The sequence below is a fragment of the Petromyzon marinus genome, chromosome 49 (assembly GCF_048934315.1).
Source record: "Petromyzon marinus isolate PM22_M1 ecotype Great Lakes invasive population chromosome 49, UKy_Petmar_22M1.pri1.0, whole genome shotgun sequence".
Lineage (NCBI taxonomy): Eukaryota > Metazoa > Chordata > Hyperoartia > Petromyzontiformes > Petromyzontidae > Petromyzon > Petromyzon marinus.
The window spans coordinates 6150042-6165152 of record NC_133715.1 but is presented as its reverse complement, the minus strand read 5'-3'; the positions used below and the strand labels follow the sequence as shown (position 1 = coordinate 6165152).

At 54.9% G+C, this 15111-nt stretch overlaps 1 protein-coding gene across 1 annotated transcript; it reads left to right on the top strand.

The window, feature by feature from the left end:
- The first annotated feature begins 1478 nt into the window (after positions 1-1478).
- Positions 1479-14627, top strand: LOC116952941 (type 2 lactosamine alpha-2,3-sialyltransferase-like). Its single transcript, XM_032972685.2, has 11 exons — positions 1479-1541; positions 2973-3208; positions 5480-5501; positions 10534-10602; positions 10827-10954; positions 11505-11568; positions 12005-12100; positions 12488-12818; positions 12960-13100; positions 13335-13487; positions 13815-14627. The coding sequence occupies exons 2-11, from the start codon at positions 3010-3012 to the stop codon at positions 13914-13916; spliced, it is 1305 nt and encodes a 434-aa protein (XP_032828576.2). The 5' UTR covers positions 1479-1541; positions 2973-3009; the 3' UTR covers positions 13917-14627.
- The last annotated feature ends 484 nt before the right edge of the window (positions 14628-15111 follow it).

Here is a 15111-nt window from a genome sequence, read left to right as displayed (position 1 = left end):
TTGCAAACCGACACACCTGATGACGACCGTTTGTGTTGCGGTCGAAACGTCGTGAGAATTTTTATTGTACATATATTTTATTATTTTATTGTTTCCCTTCAACGTGACTTTACCGAAAGAGCTAAGAATATGAATTACTGCAGTCACGAAAGCTTTAAATCAAAATTTAGTCGTGATTTTTGTTGTTTTATTTTTTTACCTACGTGACTTTACCGAATAGAACCAAAGAGTATACAGTATATAGTTTATATACAGTACGGTACTGTAAATTGCTCTGTTTTGCTTAATTTATCACCATTCTTTAAGACTCCTGGGTAGGCTGGGCCATCTTCGACTTACGATATTTTCGACTTACGATGGGGTCGTCGTAACGCATCTCCATCGTAAGTCGGGGACTACCTGTATCGTAAGTCGGGGACTACCTGTATAAATGTATAGTTTCATTTATTTGGTATAGCCCTGTGAGCCATTCGGCTCTTGAATCGGGTGCAACCGCAACAAACAAAAAAACAAAAACATGAACAAGAAAACATCTTAAAGTGACTTTGTGACTGTGCAAACAGAAAATCCAGGAAAAAGAACACCAAAATATTCCTGAAATAGCACCGTACACCAACGCTGTGTGCAAAAATCCCAGTGGGATGCAACTCTAACAACAACAAGAAAACTTAGATTAAGGCCATCAGTCTAACTCCGTACTACAATAAACAAAAACATAGCCAAACCAAAAAACGTTTAGAAATCACCATCGTTAAAACCCGCCACCACCAGGCGCAGCTAACTAGGCAGGGTTGTTTTGTTTTAGTTTAGGACTTTAGATGATACACGCATCACCTCATGGCCACCCACCGGCCGGTGTGTAATTTTTCGCGAGGGTTTTCCACGATACGGCGATAGCACGATATGGCGATATCACGATACGGCGATATCACGATACGGCGATAGCACGATATCAGAGACGCCGCAAAGTGGCGTGATGATCGGCAGCTTCCTGAGATTGCGATCCAGAGGTGGCCGCTTCTATTCGACCTTCCTGGCGCGGTCACATAGTCCCTGTGATCACTGTTCCGTTGCAATTATGGCTTTATTTTTTGGTGATTTGGAAACCTTTTTTTTGGTTTGGACATGTTTGTTTTGTTGTAGTACGGAGTTCGACTGATGGCCTTAATCTAAGTTCTTGTGGTTGTTGTTTGACTTCCATCCCACTGGGATTTGTTGCTGTTTTTTTCCATGGATTTTCTGTTTGCACAGAGGGCTATACCAAAATATACCGAACTGAACTGAACGAAAACTCCCCAAAGTGGCGGTCGTTTCACCACAAAACCGCGCCGGGTCCTCGTTTGAGGCTGAGTCGACCTAGAGGGTGGCCGTGGACCGGTTCAGATATTCGTGTTGGTCGTGAGCGGGAATCGAACACGGCTGGCCCGGGTTCGCACCGCAGCGCGCTAACCACTGCGCCACCGCTCCCCACAGGTGAAACCACACCGGGTTCAGGCGTCCACGTGTCCCTCGTCCCGGACGCGACCATTTCACTGTCGCGGGTAAGGGGGGGGGTGTTGCGTCTCCTTTGAGACTTCCGCCTCAGCCGACGACACACTCGGCTGCACCAGACAGGACCCCCCCCCCCCTGTACGGATGGAATGGTCGCTTCGGGCAGTGGCCCCCTTACACGAGGACTTCTGTAACCGGCTCCACCGCATCACATTTCTCTCTCGTCTCACGCAAGGGGCTGTTGTGGGCGGCGCCGTCACGCACATGGTCCAATCCGCTACCAAAGTACAAAGATCCCCCGTGTAGCCTGTCACAGACTTTTGGGGCAAGCGCTGTTTAGCGAGCGCTTATGAAGGCCGGCAGTACCACGCCCGGCCGCCTTTGTCTCCCCAGTGGCGATGTTTACACACCGCACCCAGGCACTCATTTGAGGCTGAGTCGACCTAGGGGAGGCCCAGGACCGGTTCGGACAATCGTCACCCGGTGTTGGCCGTGAGCGGCGAATCTGGCTCGGGTCGCTGGGTTCGAAACCGTTGCGCCATCCGCTCCCCACCACCTCCCCCACCACCACCCACCACCCACCTCCCCCATCCACCTCCACCACCCACCTCCACCACCCACCTCCACGCCCTCACTTGCGTCACGCTCACCTGGATCGCAGTTCTGCCGCGGTCTCCGCGTCGAATCTCGTACCGATTTCTCTCTCTCGATCTCTCGTTATGTGATGTGTGTGTGCTGTGTGTGTGCTCTGTGTGTGTGTGCTGTGTGTGTGCGCTGTGTGTGAGTGTCGTGAGCACTCGCTGTGTGTATTGTGAGCGCGGATAGAGCGTTGTGTCCGCGCGCCGTGTGCTGTGTGCGCTGCTGGCACTGTGTCTGTGTGTGCTGCTGGCACTGTGTGTGTGTGCTGCTGGCACTGTGTGTGTGTGCTGCTGGCACTGTGTGTGTGTGCTGCTGGCACTGTGTGTGTGTGCTGCTGGCACTGTGTGTGTGTGCTGCTGGCACTGTGTGTGTGTGCTGCTGGCACTGTGTGTGTGTGCTGCTGGCACTGTGTGTGTGTGCTGCTGGCACTGTGTGTGTGTGCTGCTGGCACTGTGTGTGTGTGCTGCTGGCACTGTGTGTGTGTGCTGCTGGCACTGTGTGTGTGTGCTGCTGGCACTGTGTGTGTGTGCTGTGTGTGTGCTGCTGGCACTGTGTGTGTGCTGCTGGCACTGTGTGTGTGCTGCTGGCACTGTGTGTGTGTGCTGCTGGCACTGTGTGTGTGTGCTGCTGGCACTGTGTGTGTGTGCTGCTGGCACTGTGTGTGTGTGCTGCTGGCACTGTGTGTGTGTGCTGCTGGCACTGTGTGTACTTCCCCGTACGTACCACGTTTGCCTGTCTGCTCACGCTGAGCGCACTCCCTTGCACGCGATCCGTGCGTGCTGCCCGCGCGTGCTGCCCCACGTGCGCGCTCCTACAATGTCCACCAACCCCACCGCGTCCAGGCGCGGGGCTGTGCGGCGCTCCCGCCCGTGGCGCTCCATGTGCCGCTCCCTCGTCTTCCCGGGGGTCCGCGGACTCCTCGGCCTCGCGCGGGGAATCCGCCAGGGGACCCCTGGGGGCTGCCAGGGAGCCCCTCGCGGGGGAATGAACAAGGGGCTGCACCGCGCGGTCTTCGCGGGGCTGTGCCTCGCGTCGTTGTGCGCCGTCTACATCTTCGCTGCCAACGTTCACTTCGCAGGTACGGGGGGCACCAAGGCAGGAGAACTCCCCATCAGCCCCCCCTAACCAGCCCCCCCTAACCAGCCCCCCCCCTAACCAGCCCCCCCCCCCATCAGCCTCCCACCGCCCTCCCTAAGAGAAAGTTGGTGCCCTGGGGGGTGGAGTGCTGGGTGATATTCGTGATATGCGGTGGAAGTTGGGGACCACCACGCTCACACATTGCGGGTTACACTGTTCACGGCGGAGGCAGCAGCAGCCGCAGCATTCGTGTGAATTCCACTTCGCTGGGAACGGAGAGCTGCCATGTGGGGAGCGTGACGCGCTGCCCCAAAACGGTGCACACACTGCCGGATTATCCTCGTAGCACCAGTATCTGCCCAAGTAGCTACACATGTAGCTGCACAAGTAGCTACACGTGTAGCTGCACCGGAAGCTACACAGGTAGCTACACATGTAGCTACACAAGTATCTACACAAGTAGCTACACAAGTAGCTGCACATGTAGCTGCACCAGTATCTGCACATGTAGCTACACAAGTATCTACACATGTAGCTACACAAGTAGCTACACAGGTAGCTGCACATGTAGCTACACAAGTATCTGCACATGTAGCTACACAAGTAGCTGCACATGTAGCTGCACAAGTATCTGCACAAATAGCTACACATGTAGCTACACATGTAGCTACACATGTAGCTGCACATGTAGCTACACATGTAGCTACACAGTATATGCACAAGTAGCTACGCGAGTAGCTACGCGAGTAGCTGCACAAGTAGCTACACAAGTATCTGCACAGGTAGCTACACAAGTAGCTACACATGTAGCTACACATGTAGCTACACAAGTAGCTACACATGTAGCTACACAAGTAGCTACACATGTAGCTACACAAGTAGCTGCACAAGTATCTGCAGTGTAGCTACACATGTCGCTGCACATGTAGCTACACATTTAGCTGCACAAGTATCTGCACAAGTAACTACACAAGTAGCTACACATGTATCTGCACAAGTAGCTACACAAGTATCTGCACTCGTATCTGCACAAGTATCTGCACAAAGTAGCTACATAAGTATCTGCACTCGTATCTACACATGTAGCTACACAAGTAGCTACTTGTGTAGCTACACATGTAGCTGCACAAGTATCTACACATGTAGCTACACAAGTATCTACACATGTAGCTACACAAGTAGCTACACAAGTATCTGCACAAGTATCTGCACATGTAGCTACACAAGTAGCTGCACAAGTATCTGCACAAGTAGCTGCACAAGTATCTGCACAAGTAGCTACACAAGTATCTACACATGTAGCTACACAAGTAGCTACGCAAGTATCTACACATGTAGCTACACAAGTATCTGCACAAGTATCTGCACATGTAGCTACACAAGTAGCTGCACAAGTATCTGCACAAGTAGCTACACAAGTATCTACACATGTAGCTACACAAGTAGCTACGCAAGTAGCTACACATGTAGCTACACAAGTAGCTGGACATGTAGCTACACAAGTAGCTATATATGTAGCTGGACATGTAGCTACACAAGTAGCTACACAAGTAGCTGCACAAGTATCTGCACAAGTAGCTACACAAGTATCTGCACAAGTAGCTACACAAGTATCTGCACAAGTAGCTACATAAGTAGCTACACATGTAGCTACACAAGTATCTGCACATGTAGCTACACAAGTAGCTACACAAGTAGCTACACAAGTATCTGCACAAGTAGCTACACATGTAGCTACACAAGTATCTGCACATGTAGCTACACAAGTAGCTGCACAAGTAGCTGCACAAGTAGCTACACAAATACAATTACTTTACTATGCAAGTAGAAAATTAGTGGTTTAATACTTTGTGTTTTTTTTATTAGAGTCCCTTTATAACATATGCTACAGGCCCCACAATAGCTCAATCCGGCACTGGCTGCAGCGTGGATGTCTGTGTGCGTGAATGTGTGGAGCGGTGGCATAGCGGTTAGCGCGCTGGGCTCCGAACCCGGCCACCCGAGTTCGATTCCCCGCTCACGGTCAATACCGGTGACGATTATCTGAACCGCTTCTGGGCCTCCCCTAGGTCGATCTAGCCTCAAATGACTACTTGGGACGGCATGTGAACATCAGCACCGAGGGAGACAAAAGGCGGCCGAGCGTAGCGCCTAAACCACACCGCCGTGCGTCCACTTGCCGGCGCATGGCCCAAAGAACCTGCGCCGTGACGGTTTCACGAAGGAAATACACAACGCGTGCACAATTCCCTTATGTGTCTTGTGTTCACAGGTTATGGCTCGCAACTCGACTGGTGAGTCGGCGTGCGTTTCTCTCCGGGTTCCCCGGTACTTAACAACTCACGACCCTCCCAGTCTCTAGACGGGGACGGGGGGGCGAGAGAGTCTCCGTCGATCTGGCGACACCGCATTTTCTCGGCGCAGTCACCCACCGTGCCCACGTTTGGCCCCCTGCCGTGTACCGCCGCCGCCGCTGCTGCCGCGTGGGGTCATCGGGGTCATTGGGGGTCAGAGGCCAGCTCGCTCTGCGTGCAGCCTGCGCCGCACACTGCCCCGTGGCTGTCGTCTCGGGGGTTTACAGACGACAGGAGCGGCTGAGAGCCCTGGCCGTCACGTGCGGGCGCCTCGGCACACCCACCGCCCTCGACCAACCCGGACTCTGTCCATAACTTTAGTCCTTACACTGGCCCTATCCACAGCCCTAACCTAACATTACCCTTATCCATAGCTATAATCGCTGACACTAACCACAGCCCTAACCTAGCATTACCCTTAGCCCTGGCCCTAACCTAACATTATCCTTATCCATGGCTATAATCCCTGGCCCTATCCACAGCCCTAATCTAGCATTACCCTTAGCCCTGCCTATAATACCTGTCACTAACCACAGCACTAACCTAGCATTAGTCCTGGCCCTAACCACAGCCCTAATCTAGCATTACCCTTAGCCCTGCCTATAATACCTGTCACTAACCACAGCCCGAACCTAGCATTACCCTTAGCCCTGCCTATAATACCTGTCACTAACCACAGCCCTAATCTAGCATTACACTTAGCCCTGCCTATAATACCTGGCACTAACCACAGCCCTAATCTAACATTACCCTTAGTCCTGCCTATAATCCCTGGCACTAACCACAGCGCTCCCCCCGCTGCCAAGCAACCAAGTTGGGGAGGGGGGAGAGCTCCCTAAGCCCCTTTCCTGAGCCCTTCTCCTTTACTGTCTGTCTGAGGTCTGTATCAGTTTGTCTGTGTCTCTGTCTATCTCTGACTATCTCTGTATGTTTGTATGAATGGCGGTGTGTCTGTGTCTGTCTCTATCCGTTTTCCGGATTGGCTGTGTCTGAGTGTGTGTGCATCTGTGTGGGTGGCTGTGTCTGATTGGCTGTCTGTCTGTGTGCGTCTGTGTGTCTGTGTGCGTCTGTGTGTCTGAGTGACTGTGTCTGAGTGTGTGTGCATCTGTGTGAGTGGCTGTGTCTGTCTGATTGGCTGTCTGTCTGTGTGTGCATCTGTGTGTCTGAGTGTGTGTGCATCTGTGCTAGTGGCCGTGTCTGAGCGGCTGTGTCTGTGAGTGCCTGTGTGTGTCTGAGTCAAACCCCATTTGGCGGAGCCAGGAGATTGAATCTCTACCCTCGGGGCTTCTCCAGAAACAACGAAAAGCCACTTCGTGTGGCCATGTGGAATGTTCGAACGCTCACTGCGGAGGAGAGGCTGCCACTCCTCTGTCGGGAGCTGGACCGGTACCGCCTGGATTTCTGTGGCATTCAGGAGGTCCGGTGGACCGATTCTGGCTCTTGCCACCATGAGGGGTGGACAGTCCGCTACTCGGGGCAGCAGACTGCCAAACAACAGGGTGTGCCTCTTCTTTTGAACAAAAGAATGAAGGGGGCGTGGGAGCGTGGCGGTGAGGTGTGGGAAGCTGTAAGCCCCAGGCTACTTTGGGCTCGCCTTCCCATCAACCGGAGGCGAGGAGTAGTGGTCGTGGTTACTTATGCCCCCACCGAAGACGAACATCCGTGGAGGGATGCAGGCAAAGCCGATGAGTCAGATGCCTTCTATGACCTCCTGTCACAGGTTATGGCTAAAGTGGCCCCTCGGAATAGAGTCATCTTGTTGGGTGACTTCAATGCCCGAGTTGGTCATGATGCTGGCACCTGGAGTGATTGGAGGGCATGGGCCAGATCAGCTCAATAACAACGGTAGGAGGCTGCTAGATTTTTGTGCAGCCCATGGGCTTGTAATTACCAACACGCTGTTCCGGCATTGGCGCATCCACACAACATCATGGATGCATGCCGGGTCCAAGCAAGAACATCTGCTGGACTACATAGTGACAGACCAGCGGATGCGAGCCCATGTCCTTGACACCAGGACCTACCGTGGAGCTGATCTGCCGTCTGACCATCGACTAGTCATCTGTAAGATGCGCCTGCCATTCTTCCACTCTTGTGGTGGGTGTATACCCAGGATCCCATTCCAACCTAAAGTGGCCTGGTCTCAGTTATCTGATGAAAGTTGCAAGCGAGAATTTCATCATCGCTTGCGTCTGGGGTTGGCATCATCCCCCACTCCTCCTGATGTCGAGGGTAAATGGGCGAGGTTTAGGACTGTGACTTATGCAGCTGCAATGGCTGCTTTGGGTATGTGGTCCAGACCTCCCCAGAGACCCTGGCTGACAGAGGAGGTGTTCAGGATGGTTGAGAAAAAGCGACAGGCCCACTGTCATCGGCTACAGAATCCCACGTCAGAGAATGAGGAGGCTTACCGCAGCTTTCGCTCGGAGGTTCAGAGAGCCGTGAGGCGCTGCAAGGATGGGTGGTGGTCGCGGGTTGCTGAGGAGATGGAGTCTGCCTCAGTGGCCCGTGATCACAAATCTCTATTTAACTCCATCAAAAAAGTAACCTGCAGCGCCACACCTATTACCATCATTAGGGGAAAAAACGGTGATCCAATCTCCGACCCCCAGGAACAGGTTTGCAGATTTGCTGAGCATTTCTGTGAGGTCCTGTGGGAGGGAAAATCCCTCAGCGAGGAAAATATCGTGGCACAAAGTGAGGATGACCCTGCTGAGGCTGCGGTGCCTCAAATATTGGAAGAAGTCACCCCTTGTGAGTGGCTGGCTGAAGTACCATCTGTTGAGGAAGTACTGAAGGCGATCCGGAGTCTGAGACCAGGAAAGGCAGCGGGCAGAGATGATCTCCCAAGCGAAATGCTGAGGGAGGGTGGCGTTTGTGCACAGACTGCCCTATATGACATCATAACAACATATTCTTAGCTCTTTCGGTAAAGTCACGTTGAAGGGAAACAATAAAAGAATAAAATATATATAAAACAATAAAAAATTCTCACGACGTTTCGACCATAACACAAACGGTCGTCATCAGGTGTGTTTTATATATATTTTATTCTTTTGTTTCCCTTCAACGTGACTTTACCGAAAGAGCTAAGAATATGAATTACTGCAGTCACGAAAGCTTTAAATCAAAAAATCATAACAGTCTGGACCACTGGACGGGTTCCGCAGGATTGGAAGGATGCCCTGGTGGTCCCCCTCTTTAAGAAGGGGGACCGCACAGACTGTAACAACTACAGGGGCATCTCACTCCTCAGTGTGCCGGAAAAGGTCCTGGCAAGGATTATTCAACATCGCCTTGCCAGGCACACTGAGGAGAGGCTTGCGGAGCCCCAATGCGGTTTCAGGAAAGGGCGGTCCTGCACAGATGCCATATTTTCTGTCCGTCTGCTACAGCAGAGGTGTAGGGAATTCCAACAAGACCTACATCTCTGCTTTATTGACCTGGTCAAGGCCTATGATACCATTAGTAGACCTGGGCTCTGGGTTGTTCTTCGTGCTTTTGGAGTCCCTGACCCGCTGCTCACGATCATTAAGGACTTTCATGATGGTGAGCGGGCTCGGGTAAAACTACATGGCTGGGAGTTGGAGCCATTCCCTGTTCACTTTGGGGTACGACAGGGATGTCCTCTGGCTCCCACATTATTTTACATCTATTTCGACCACGTGGATCATGAAGCCTCAGTAGCTGTACCAGAGGAATTTCGATCTGGTACAGATACAATGGGAGGCTGATCGATGCCCGGGTGCGGTCAAGGGATGGCTCCCTATTGCCCAACCATGTTATGTATGCCGATGATCTGGTAATTGCTGCTCACTCAAAGAAGGAGTTGGACGCGCTGCTGCTGAACCTGGAGCTTGCCACTAAGAGGTGGGGACTTACCATCAGCCCCTCCAAAACTAAGCACCTGCCTGGGTATTTTGTACCATCGAACACTCCACCCCCACAATTCCCAATCGGTGATGGGACAGTGGTGGAGAGAGTGGAGAGTTTCCCATACCTGGGCAGTGTGCTCATGACTGGCTCCGGTTTGATAGCAGAGGTCTCTATCTGATTCAGTCGAGCGGCATTATCATTTCATAGGTTGCGTAACGCTGTGTGGAAGCTACCTGGTCTGTCGCTCCACACGAAGCTTCAGATCTTCTCGGCTACAGTCATTCCCTCCCTTCTCTGCGCTTGCAAAACGTGGACTCCCCTAGTGGAACATCTTCGCCGGTTGGAAGCATTTGGGCTGGCCTGCCTGCGGTCCATCCTGGGTTTAACCAGGCTGGATTGTGTGAGGAGCTCGCATATCCTTGAAAGATTTGGGCAGGGTCCCATCGGTGAGCTCCTCTGGCAGACAAGGCTGCGTTGGCTGAGTCATGTGGCCCTCATGTCCAGCCACCGCATGCCTAAACAGCTTTTGTTCGGCCGGATCGGGGGGGCTAGGCGGGCATGGCACGGGCTAGAGAGGAGATGGAGTGATGTGGTGCAGGGGGATGTGGAGCCGAGTGGACTTGCCGATAACTGGTACCAGCGGCGTCCGGGTCCGCTTCTGTGGAGGAGGCTCGTGAGGGGCGCTGCTGGGCAATTGGAGGCAGTCGCCCTCCAACAACAACGGAGGGGGGAGGAGCGACGCTCACAACAACGAGCAGGACGCCGGGTGGCTAAAGCACAGCAAGTTGGCACAGTAGGGGGCACAGGTGGTGCATCAGCTAGTCGTCTCAGTCAGTCGACCCGTGGCACCTGGGAACTGCCCCGTGACCTCCTGCCGGTGGGCATTCGACACTTCACGTGGCCTCAACGTGCACATAGCCTGGCACAAGCGTCGTGGTGACGTCACCGCCACTTAGTGGTGAATGGCGGTTGTTGTGTCTGAGTGGCTGTGTCTGAGTGGCTGTGTCTGTGAGTGTCTGTGTGTGTCTGAGTGGCTGTGTCTGTCTGAGCGGCTGTGTCTGTATCTGTGTGTCTGAGTGTCTGTGTGTCTCTGCAGGGTGTTGGGTCGTCACCAGCCCTGCTCAGGTAGCTACGTACGAAGCGTTCTTCACGAAAATAAATTCTCGTGAGTGCTCGCCACACCGCACCACACCAACGTCGCACCACACCAACGCCACACTGCACCACACGGCACCACGCCACTACCACACACCACACCGCCACCACGCCGTCCCACACCACAGACACCGCACGACGCCAGCACGCCGCTGCACTGCCACGACGCCACGAACCGCGGACACCCGGGGTGGCCCCAGCAGCCGCCGCTGCTCCGTGTGTGTCGCCACGCAGCGCGGTGCGGAGGATGCACAACCCCTTCGTGACTTGGGGCGACGTGGCGCGGACGCTCTGGGGCATCATCCCCCTGCTGCCGCCCGTGCGCACCGTGGACCGCCTGCCGTACTTCTTCGAGGGCACAGGTCGTGTGCGCCCCCCCCCCCCCCCCACTCTGCCCACACGCCCCCCCACCACTCCCCCCACGTGCCCCCCCCACTCTGCCCACACGCCCCCCCCCACTCTGCCCACACGCCCCCCCACCACTCCCCCCACCCACGTGCCCCCCCCCCCCCCCCCCACTCTGCCCCTGTGGCGACTTTTCTCCCCCGCCGGCCAAGTACCGTCTTGGGACAAGGCAATGCGTGGAACGAACCCACGATTTTAACCCAACCAAACGCGGGGCTCACCAGGCGACTTAAACTGTCGGATGCTTCTAGGCGAGGGGACCCCGCACCCTCTTAGACACGGGTCCTCGTTTATAGCTCATCAGAATTGTTGTCATCAAATACCACGGTGGCCTATACCCAAAGCAAACATGGGCCGTGGTGTCGAGTTACGAGGGTCCAGCGTTTCGAGTTGGGCTAAGATCGGCTTGAGTGCGGGTTCGTGTTTAATTTCACGGCCTTCATCTAGCCAACCCCCCCCCCTTCCACGATATCCCCCTCTCCCCCCTCCCCTCCTCCACGTGTGCAGAGAGGCAATACCAGGCGTTGTTAAGAGCCCTACCGGACTCAACAGTGCCCTGGGAACTATCAAGGTGACACCGCATTTCCACTCACCGCCCCCCTAGCCTTACCCTCATTCACCCACCCCCTTGCATGTGATATTTGTCTTTGTATACGTTTGTGTGTACACACACACACAACCGGTGGGGAGCGAGTCTGTGGTGGTTCAAGCGTTACGCTACAAACCAGGCGACCTGTGTTAGATTTTCACTTTACGGCCAACACCCAGTGACGATTATCCGAAACGGTCCCGGGCCTCTCCGAGGTCGACTCAGCCTTAAAATGAGTACCCGGTGAGATGCGTGAAAGTCAGCACTGGGGAGACAAAGGCGGCCAGGCACGGTCCTGGCCACGCCACCCCGTGGTGTGCCGTGCCAATCTTCACAGGTGCTCGCCAACAGCACTTGCCCCGAGTCTGTTAAAGGCTATACGGGGGCTCTTTGTCTTTGAGTGCGTGTGTCCATATAGGCATGCATGCAAGAGATGCGTGGTTGTGGGTAACGGATTCGTGCTGAGCAACAGCTCCCTGGGCAAGGAGATTGACAAGCATGACATCATCATTCGGTAGGCAAGAGCACAAAGCATTAACCAGGGCGCCCCGTCGGGTCGCGACTGCAAACCTCGGCAGATTCCTCCACCCTTCTTGAGAACTGCGACAGATCGTTTCATCTCATCTCTCGCGTTCCACCGCCGCCGCACGGCACGTCAACACGACACGCGAACCAACCCGCTCGCTCGCTCGCCCACTCACCACACCGCAGGTCACCTTTCTGGGTCTTGCCTCGCACTGCTGCTCCACTTTGGAACTCGCTCCCAACGCCTCTTTCCCACCCCATGCTGTCACAAGAGCAGCCTCACTCAATTCACGAACCGCATTACTCTCATTTTCTATTGCAGCTTTGATCGTGCTGCGACTTCCCACCCCCATGCGCCCCCCCCACGCCTCCCCAGAATGAACGAAGCTCCCGTGACCGGCTACGAGCAGGACGTGGGCTCCAGGACGTCACTGCGGATCTTCTACCCGGAGTCCTCGGGGCTGCAGCGGGAGCTGTGGGGGCACGACGCCCACTCCACCCTCGCCGTCTTCGTGCCCTACAAGGTGCAGGACCTGCTGTGGCTGCGCGACGTGGTGGAGGGCGTCGCAGAGGAGGCCACCCCGGACGAGCTGCCCTACCTCCTGTGGCAGCTGGGCTACGCCGAGAACATCTCCTCCGCCGCGGTGGCCGCGAGCGACAGCCGGCGGCCGGGGCTCGTGTGGCTGCGAACGGGGACGCGGGACAAGGTGCGTGGGGGGGGCCGTGGCGTGGGGGGGGGGACGGTTGGGACACCCGGGACGCGCGGAAGAGGGCGGCGAATGTGGGATCCTCGTGGCGGCGGTGAGAGAGGCCGCGCTTGACGCCATGCTCGCCGTGGACGTGCGCAGAAGCAGCGCGTCCACGCGTTCTGGAGGAGGGTGGCGACGCGGCTGAGCTACAGCCCCGAGCGCATCCGCATCCTGAGGCCGGACATCATCCGCTCGATGGCCTTCCACCTCCTCAAGTTCGCCAAGATGCAGCAAGTAAAGGTGCGGCCACTGTGCATGCACGTCGTCCGTCCCGTCCGGAAAGGTTCACGTGTGAAGTCTCTGAACTCGCTTGTTCGTCCGTCTGTTGGGCTATCGAGTCACGTGTTCATCTGTCCATTGCTTTGCTCACTCCTTCCTTTATCGGTCAATTCACGCGTGTGTTCATCCATCCGTTAATTCATCGTTCACCGCCACCGCCACCAACGGCGATGCTCCTCTGCGTCCGCGAGCCAGAAATGCCAGATCCCGACCATGGGGCTCATGGCGCTGGGCTTGGCGATGCACTTCTGCGATGAGGTCTCCATCGCCGGCTTCGGCTACAACATGAGCGCCCCACGGCAGCCCGTGCACTACTACAGCAACGATACCATGGCGTCCCTGCTGGCAGTGAGTCCTCCTCCTACCCCTACTACCCCTCACAACCCCATGCCTTCTTACCCCTACTACCCCTCCCACCCCTACCCCTCGTCCTCCTTACCCCTACCACCCCTCCCACACCCAGCCATGCGTGTGTGTCAACTCAGCCTCCAATGAGCAGCTGGCGTAGTGTTTAAACATTGCCACGACGGCGAAAAAGGTGGCTGGGGGCGTGGCCCTGGCCACTCACACCTGGGGCCATGATGGCCTTAATCGGTGCGAATCGCAAACAGCACTTGCTCCTCCAGTCTGATATGGCGATATGGGGTGGGTCGTTGTCTTCGTGCGTGCGAGCAGCAGGCAAGCTCCCACAGCATCCGCAGTGAGCAGCGACTCCTGCGGAGACTCATCGCCGTTGGCGCCATCGGCGACCTCTCCTCCTCCGCGCCCGGAGACTGAGGTCGCTCGTCGGACGTGCCCGGAGCTGGACACCTGGAGCCGGATACCCGGAACCAAGATACCTTTTCTGGAGCCAGACAACTTTCCTGGATCCTGGTCTAGGAGCCTTTGCTGTGAAGCATTTCTCTGGAGCCACATGTGAAGCTGTGTAAAGGACCGGACATGAATTTTCCACGTGAGCAAAGCCCGGAGCCAGATATGGCGTTATCTTCCAAAGCTGTGAATAGAAATCGGGACACGTTGCTGCACGTGCAGTCAGGCACCGACTGCATTCGGAGCTGAACTTGGGAGCCGAATTTGAAGCCAGTCCTCAAATGTGTTTCTGGAGCCGTGCACGGCGCATAACTTGAATCCAAAAATCGCTCGTTCGGAACACCACAGCACACACCTAGACACCTGCACTGCAGATACACCTGTACAGCACACACATACCCTGGACAATGACATAGCTTTTACCCCGCCTCACTTCCGCATATTTCGAACATGTTTGCCTTCAGCTGTTTTCTGACAGCCGTGGATTTTTCCGGGACTTCGACGGGAAGTGCTTCTACAGGTCTATGCAAATTTATGTGAGCGAGTATTTCCTTGTTTTAAAAGGACAAATACTACCTTTCACCAGCCCGGGGCCAAAGTTTGAACGCATCACTTCTCTGGATACAAAGGCCCGTGTTTTAAGTTATGTTTAAACGAATAAAAAAATAAATTCTTATATATCCAGCCTCCTGTAGTTGATGTCCGGTTTCCGTTGTTATGATCGGCTCACGTTTACAGGGGCTCCACGGATCGTTGCGTCGCGGGATCACGGGAGATGGTGGCCTGCTCAGCGGGTGAACTTTATCCAGCAGTGGATAAAGCAGAGTAATAATAATGCTCATTTGTAACGGGGCACAATTCTCACTCGCCCGAAGGCAGCGACCATGAAGGCAGCGACCATGAGGTCAGCTCGGTTAACGTCAAATCCCATCGCTCAGGCTGTCTGCTGTCCGCACAGAGCTTCAATCTGTTCCACAGGTGGCCGAAACTACCTGATTCTGCGTGAGAACCTCAGGCTACAGAATCTGCACGAGTCCATAAGCACACTGGCTCTGGTACAGGAACACAATCGCCACCCAGAGGCTGCTAAAGATCATCTTTCACCGCAGAGGTGGATCTAGAAACCCTCCCCCGGGGATTTCGCCGCAATTCACAAGCGTTT